The sequence below is a fragment of the Aptenodytes forsteri genome, unplaced genomic scaffold, assembly GCF_000699145.1.
Source record: "Aptenodytes forsteri isolate BGI_AS27 unplaced genomic scaffold, ASM69914v1 Scaffold76, whole genome shotgun sequence".
NCBI classification, from domain to species: domain Eukaryota; kingdom Metazoa; phylum Chordata; class Aves; order Sphenisciformes; family Spheniscidae; genus Aptenodytes; species Aptenodytes forsteri.
Window position 1 is genome coordinate 2,446,511 of NW_008794444.1, and position 8,175 is coordinate 2,454,685.

General features: G+C 44.2%; 1 protein-coding gene across 1 annotated transcript in view; it reads left to right on the forward strand.

Annotated features, from left to right (window-relative positions):
- Positions 1-8,175, forward strand: part of DDHD1 (DDHD domain containing 1) — a 54,489-nt gene that overhangs the window by 27,697 nt on the left and 18,617 nt on the right. Inside the window, exons 4-5 of the mRNA XM_009289886.2 lie at positions 1,204-1,310; positions 1,462-1,568. Of these exons, the coding sequence (XP_009288161.2) occupies positions 1,204-1,310; positions 1,462-1,568 (214 nt within the window). The remainder of the gene's footprint in view (positions 1-1,203; positions 1,311-1,461; positions 1,569-8,175) is intronic.

Here is an 8,175-nt window from a genome sequence, read left to right on the forward strand (position 1 = left end):
CCTGATCTAGTTGAAGATGTCCCTGCCCACGGCAGGGGGGTTGGACTAGACGGCCTTTAAAAGGTCCCTTCCAACCCAAACTATTCTGTGATTCTATGATTCTATGATTAAAAGGGGTTTGCTTTGAAAATAGGACAAAAAACCCATGTTGAAACTCTGGGCTTTACCTCAGAAATAAAAAACCCTCTGATGCTTGGAACTGGGAACCAGCTACTGGAAACCCAGCACTGCTGCCCCTTGGTCGGATTCAGTTTGTCGTGCTCATCTTCAAAAATGCTAATACCATTGGGAGCCAAGATTCATGTAAAGGGAAGAAAGGAAAACACGACACTTTCTCAGTTTGGTTGCTGAATGTTTTTGATAGAATGCGTGGATATTTTACTATCTTGTATACTTTCATGCTGGTTTTCTTTTTTTACTGATGGGTCTTTCACACAACACAAGTAAAAAAGCATTTTTAAAAGAATATAACATACCATTATTCCCCTTTTTCCCCCCAAACAACAGAGAGGGTCGGATATGCTTTGGGGTTTAGGTATTTTAAGTTTCTCACATCCCTTGAGAGAGGTGCATCAATGTTCATGTTCAGATATGCTTTAAAAATGAAAAGCCTTTTAAAAGGACAGTTAGCCTGTCCGTCTGCTACTGCAAGTTGAAATGCTAATAAATGGACCTATTTCTTACTCTGAGAGCTCTCAAGCCTTCCAATTTGATATGTGAAATTAAAATAAAATTCTGACTTTTCAAGCAATATTTTTAATAGTTTTCTTTGTGTTTAAAAGCACTGAATTGTCTTCCTTACATACTGGTCTAAGTGGTTGATTTCAGTGGATTCAGGATTTCAAGGCAGTGGTAAAGTTCTTAATTTTCAGATCACATTCTACCCCAAGCCCATGAGAGTTAACGGATATCTTTCAGTTGAATTTAGGTGGTTTATGTTCAGCCCATAGTATAATACATTTAAAGTTTTTTAAACTCTTCTTTTTTTTGAGCATGTAATGCGCAGAACTTTTCATTGTATGAGAATTTAAGTACTTTTGTTATAAAGCATGAGGTGAGGTAATTGCCTGTGTTAGTAAGCATGCATTGCATGCTTGAAAAGTAGCAATGCAAGCAATGTGTTGTTGCTGGGTGCGTTGGCTTTATTTGATGAGTACCAATAGTAGTCTTAACAGGAACATGTTCTTTTTTTCTTTTCTATAGGATGCGAGATACTGCAAGAAAAATAGAAGAAAAGTATTTTTCCAATCTTGCAACGCATGTTGAATTTCTTCCGGTTGAATGGAGATCAAAGCTTACCCTCGATGGAGGTACATTACTTGGTTCTTCTGCTGTTCCGGTAACTGCAGTCTGCAAAATTGTCCCCAGAAGTTTCACGCCATGTTCTCTGCCTGTGCCTTGTTTGGATTTTATCGGTCTCCTGCATGTAACTCAAGTCTCTCTTTTTTCTTCCCCCCCCAGACACCGTGGACTCCATTACTCCAGATAAAGTACGAGGTTTAAGGGATATGCTGAACAGCAGCGCGATGGATATCATGTATTATACAAGTCCTCTTTACAGAGATGAAGTAAGTGTGGTTTTATCTAAGTTTTACTAGAGCAGGGCATAGAGGCTGAAACAAATGGGGCTTAGGAATGTAAGCAAAGTTTCTTTCTGAGAGACCCTGCCCAGAGAATACTAACACTTTGCAAGTTTGTAATGGTCATCCACAGTAATCAAACCACAGAGTTTTAAGAGTGAGAGGAGTAGAGAAACAGCAAAAAGTACAATCGGTGTAATTTGTTTAGAGCAGAAATGCCTGTCTAAAATGGGTCTGTATCAGCGGCTTAGAAATGGGAAGGTTTTTTACGGTGTTTTCATGCATCCGCATATTTGGAGCAAGGGGAGTCCATAGAGCTGGGATTCTTCTTACCTCTTGCAAAATCCGTGGATGTTTGTCGTTTCATTTGTGTTAGACGGGATGGCAGCACGTGTAAACACGGCCAAGCCAGTTTTAATGCGTTTGTGCACACTTTCCTTGACGGCCCTCAGTTACCTGTTTGTTAAGAGGACTGTTCATATAGTGGAAGCTCCCATCTTACCTTGCCACATCTGCGTAGGCACGTGTGTGCTTTAGTCTGTGTAGCTGTAGAGTGACCCCGTTAATCAGAGGGGAAAAGCCTTGAGTAAGTGATAAAGTAGCCTGTAAAATACGTACAGCGCATCACCCCAATAGCATCCTTTCTGTGTCACGCTTACTGGAAAACCCCTGGGGGGATGTTTTAGGATTAGTTTCTATAGGAATTCCAGGGTTTTCTGTATTGACTACATTATGTATGGAGTAATGGTAATCTTTTTGCAGCCTTGATGCTCTGTGCATGGTTAGGCTGGGGCGGGGGAGAGAGACTTTCAAAGTTGCCCTGTGGATTTGATGCTACCGTTCATTAAAATTAGATATGTATAAGAGCTTTGGACTGGCGATATAATTTTAAACCCTAAACTACCTAATAATACTTCTTTTCCTGATAGCAGCAATGGTGGTGAGATCGCTATGAGCCTTTTAAGCTTCTGGCGCTAGCAATAGGTGTACCGAAAGCTGTACCTCTCTTGTTGCTCAGTAATGCAAAGTTCATTGTTCAGGGCTCCTGGGTTCTCCGCTGTGTACGGGGTTTCTCTGTCTGTTGTGGAACCGAGGCCAGCATGAGCTTCTGCGGCAAGCGATAAAAACTTCTCCGGCAGCTCTAAAATAGATTTTTAAGCTGCATTAGAGGTTTGGCATGTCTGTGGGCGTCTTATGGGAAATGGATTAGCGAGTAAAGTTCAGGTATGCTGGCCAACAACGCATGAAAAATTAAATTCATTGCTCAGCAGAACTGTAGTTTGGTAGGTATATCGCCATCCCTCAAGCGCAAGAATTGGCAAACAAAATGTGTGCTGTGGCTGTGCTTAGACCTGATTACACAAGACTAAGCTGTTTTCGTTACTGAGTCAAGTGGATTTTCTTGAAATGATTGCAACAAGTTGATCGTTACCTTACCCTATTCAGACTGCATTGCTAAATCTCATAACTTTCTCAAAGCAAAGTTGTACAATTTAAATTGCAAGTATTTGTCCAAAAAGGAAAGTGGTGTTACAAATGAAATGTTAAAACTTTGAAGAACAGGTTTCTGAAACGCGTCTTCAGCGTTGCAGCCAAAATGCTTGGGATGCAGGTTTTCTGGTTGTTCGTTCAGCCACGGAGTTTGTGTTCTGCCAGTGAGTTGTCAGGGACGTGACTTCTTGTTTGATTCTGCTCATTTGGTTAGGAGTTGTGTAAAGCTCATAGTCATTAAATAGTTTTTCTATATTTTTTCACCTTTTATTTTGCCTTCACCTACAGAAAGGAGACTTGGTTTGGGGTTTGGGGTGGGTTTTTTGGTTGCTCTTTCTTATCCCGCTTTATTTTCTGTGACCTAACTTTGCAGAGTTTAAACACAATCTTATCAAGTTGAGCATTCTTCTGGAAAAACAGTTGGGGTTTTTCCCATGTTCAGTGTGGCACTCTGTCCGGAGTGCTCATTCCAGCTCAGAAATGAGCCATGTCATAAGTATTCACATGGCCACACGTTGCTCAGAATTAGTATTCCTGCTCGCCACTTCTTAACGCCGACCCCATTTGTTGTATACTGTGGGCACTCCTAACGCTTTCCATCCAGAAATCCTAAAAGATCTCAAAAGGAGCTAATTAAGCTTCGCTGTGCCCCTGTGAAATAGATGGAGCAGTGCAGCGAGTTCAGCCTAGAGAAGAGTAAAGCTGCTATTCACCTGACAACACTCAGCAATACTTCGATGTGAATTTTCTTTCTACTTCCAAGGATTTTCCCCGCGTCTAGAAGTAACGCAACTGCTTCTTCAAAGGTTTTGACCACTCTTTAAACAACTCATTAGGGCATTTGCAAGTGAGTAGCCACTGTCTTCTTTCAGGGGGGAAGAAGCCTTGTCACCTCAGCTTTCACATGAGATAGCAGAGAGCTGTTTCAGATGTAGCTGGATTGCTCTGCTAAGCGTTATGGGAGCGTGGCGGATAACCCCCTCTCTGGTTTCAACTATTGTTTCTTCTGCGGCGTAGTAGGAGAATATCCAAAAGGTGCCTCTGACTTCTGGCATGTAAGGTGATAGCAGACAGGTATTAATAGTTCAGTGCAGCCCTATGAACATCTCAGACGGTCTGGGCTCAGAGTCCAGTCTGGAGGATGTCTGCAGCCAACAGATTCAGTTGTGGTGGTTGCGTGTGGCTGCAAGTGAATTGTGCTGTGCAGGTCCTCATCTATACAGAGGTCCACAATGAGTAAAACAGAATCCCTCTTTAAACGTTACACAGACAATAAGGAAAAGCAATAAACTGATATTTTGATGCACACGTGCCTGTTTCTAAATGCACAATCATTTCGAACTTTTATTTCTGACCTTGCTAGTGCCGTCTATGGTAACGTAACCTTGGGGTTTAGTGTCTTCAATGGGTGACTTGGTTTCACATCTGTGTCATTGCAGCTCCATATTTCTTTAATAATAAATGGCTGTAACAGAGATTAAAAAGACTAATTGATGCATAGTAAATTTAGTATTGTCACCTTCATTATATTGTTAAGCGCTTATTTTACTGATCTTCACTGTACTGACTTGCAGGCTAATTGTAAGTCTGTAAATTATTGATATATGTCTTGGCAGAAAATGCCTTTAGTACAGGATAAATATTATTTACATCTGTCATCCCAAGATCTCTAAAGATTTAGTGCAAATATTGCAGTAGTCTCAGAAGATTAGTAGGAGCGGTTTATGGATTACTCCCGCCACAGCTGAAGAGCAGGGAAACGCGGTGGGTGTCGGACATTTCTCACCAGCTGAGGTCAGGAAACGAAGAAGCCGGGGTCTGGGACGTGGTGGCTGTGGGCTTGGTGCTGGAGGTGCATTACCGGCTTTAGGAGGCCGGGGGGAATGCAGCGTAATGCAGCCAGCCTAGCATTGCTCCCTTGGGCAGACTTCACTGTCCGCCTTGAAACGGCTTGATGGTTTGCTGTTATACACATATTAAAAGGGGGAATTAATGACTATACTCTTGAAATTTGGGACAAGTATTAACTTCTACTAGAGCTTTCATCCCTTTTTGATACGAGGCTTAGCAATGGAAATGTCCTTCTCTTATGCACTTCTTTCAGCAATAAAAGGCAATTGTTTTACGTGTGTTTGAAAACGAGAGGGGTGTGAAGCAGGAAATATTTAACTGAGACTATTTCAACACTGGTTTTGCTTATTCTGTTGAACCTAATAGTCAAGGAGCTGCTTGGCAGCACTTTCATGGCTTGCTTAATTCATTTGATTGTTCTTGAATGTATGCTCAGCTTTAAAAAGTGATAGGTTACTGGATCTGCCTGAACCTGAACTTAGCCTTGAACACAGCGGCTTGGTTAGAAATGGATTAGACTCAGCTTTTCAACAGAAGGAGGGGTACTGAGAGAGGGACTCGGGTCTGGGCAGATCCGCAGATCCTTCTTCTGTAACATCACTAAGACACGCAGCCATTCCTGTCTGTTCACACAGCGAAGTCTCGTTCTGGCCTCTCATCTGTTGTTGTGACACTCTTCTGGCATCCATCAGTGATGCCGTCAGGGAGCAGGACAGCTCTTGTATTCTGGAGGGTCAGCAGTCTCCCCATCTCTGCGTTGTGTGCTGGCACGTTCTCCTGGTTCACGTGAAGCAAACACTCCTTGTCTTTGCTTTCGTGGTCCTTTACAATCCATCCTTGAGCTGCAGATCTTTCGTTGGCTTTTAAGGACCTTCTTCTACCTCCAGTTGGCTCACATACCTTCTTATTGCCTGCTTGCTGAATTTCAAATGAGTTTGCACTTTCTCCTGAAGCTCTCTTGACATTTGGAGGGAGCTGCTTGCAAAACTCCCTGTTCCTCAGATCTCCTTAAAATTCCTTTCCCACGAAGCCTACTAAAACAGTCAGGCTATTCAAGCTGGAGTGGGTGCAGAGGTCAGGTTTCCTGCACTCCCTTTTCACATGTAGCTGTCTGTTATTTTTTTTGTCTTGGGCTTCAAGCTGTTCATGTGAGAAGATTGTCCAGTGGGTGAGGGTCCTGTGGCAGAGAGAAAGGACCTCTGAAAGTTACAGCAAGGGGGTGGTCAGAGCTGAGAGCAGTCTCAGAAGAGGACAGTCACCAGAGCACAAGAGGAGAGCAAGTGGTTTTGTTGGCTTTGACAGATCAAAGAGGTTGGGATTGGAGTGCTATATCCAAGTTTTGGCAGTTTTGGCATTTTCTACCCTGGTGCTTTTGGCGTGCACTGAAAAGCCCCTTCGACCCCAGCGATCTGCCCGCTAGAAGGGGCAGGGGGTGAAGTTCTTCCTCCAGCCTGGATCTCCTTGGTGTAGGTCCAGGAGGTGTTTGTCCACCACGCGCACAGCCGACTTCCTTCTGCTTTGCAAGAAACAGGCATGCTTATTTACGCCGGTGTCTCGCAAGGCTTCTTTTGCGTCAGAGGAGGAATGAACAGCTGGTTTGGATGCTGGTGCCAGGAATTGAGAGGCTTGTTTTTTTCCAGCTCGGCACAGGATGCTGTTAATGTTCTGCACAAAAGGGCTTCAGCTGAGACAGACAGGAGCTCTGGATGTTTCACTGCTTACACGGTCACTTGCTTCCCATTGTGTTCCAGCAGTTCAGGCTTACCCAATACCCAAGAGGTGATTAATGACATGATCCTTCTGCCCGTATTATCAGCCTTGCCACAGCTCCTTCTTCTGCCTGAGACGACAGAGGCGTCTCCCCTCTGACTCAGGCTCCCGCCTTGTCTTTATAAAACACATGCCCTTGCCACCAGGATTCCTGAACGGGTGGAATGGGCAGTTATTTTTTGGACTTCTTGGAAGCCGTACGCCAAGCAGGCATGTAACTGGAAAGCAGAAGGGACTTTTAGCCTGATCAGGTCCAGCAACCCGTTCCTTGGACGACAGTCTGGTTTTTGGCTTCCCCTCGAATTGCACGGCTGTCACGCTGGCTCTCCGTGAATGTGCAGAAAGACCATTCCTTACTCTGCCTTTAATTTGGTTTGTGAAGGGCACAGAGCATTTAACCTCAGTTTGTCAGAATACAAGCTGATGACTTCTGAGCAACTTGATCCTGCGGGCTTGAGTTTCCTGCATGGAAGATTTATTGGCAAAACTTCAGCTGATAAAGGGAGCTTCAGGCAAGTAGTAATCAATCTCCTTTTCATGAAGCAAAAATGAAACGCGTTCCCAGAAGGGCTTCACAGGGGAACAGCAGCGTACCACATCTGCTCAGTCGTCCTCTGGCATTTTTTCTCCATTCGCCCCTTTTTGCCGAGATCTTTGACTGCTGGAAATCAAGTCTCTCGCTTGCCCTTTGGGACCAGACTAGAACATGTAGGAAACGCGTCCATTTCTTGGATGCTGCTCTGTCAAACTGTATCAAAGGCTGTTTCTCGAGTGTCTGTGCTTCTGCTGGTATTGAGCAGGTCTGCAAATTTAATAGTACATAAGTACTATTTAATAGTACATAAGGGCTCTCTCCCCAGCCTGAGGATTGTGGGGTGCTTCACGTGCCTGATTATGACTTGCCATAAAATCAGTCTCGGAAATGTGATTGCGTTAAAGGCTTCACGCATTGCAAAGTCCTGCTTGATTTGTATTTCATTTTCTCTGGGTATCTACGAGTATTTGCCGTGGTACGTCTCCAGGGCTCGTAGCATTTTAATCCTGCACTAAACTTTTGTACTGAGACAATTGGTCTGCAAAAGGTGCTCAGGAAATTTTTCCCTAAAAATCGGAACAGGGAGGAAGGACTTTTCTAGGGAAGAAAATAGGAACACTGGAAGATTTTCTGTACCTTTCTTTCAAATATTGCAGTGTCCTCAGGCAGATGCTAAACTCATGCTGTGGTAGAAAGCTCAGCTGGGAGGAAGGGATTTGATACGGCTATTTTTTGAAGAAATAGGAAGTGTCCCCTTTGAACAGATCAAACCACCGTAACAGTAACAGACACGTAAGCGTGCTGCATTTCACCGGTCCTCCTGGAAGAGCTGCGGGTAGCCGAGCAGAGCGGAGCAGCCAGCAGATTAGCAGTCAGAGCGGCGAGCAGGGTTTGTGGGAGCAGCTGCACGGGGGGGGGGGGGGAAAACCCCCCCAGGCCGCGCGCGCC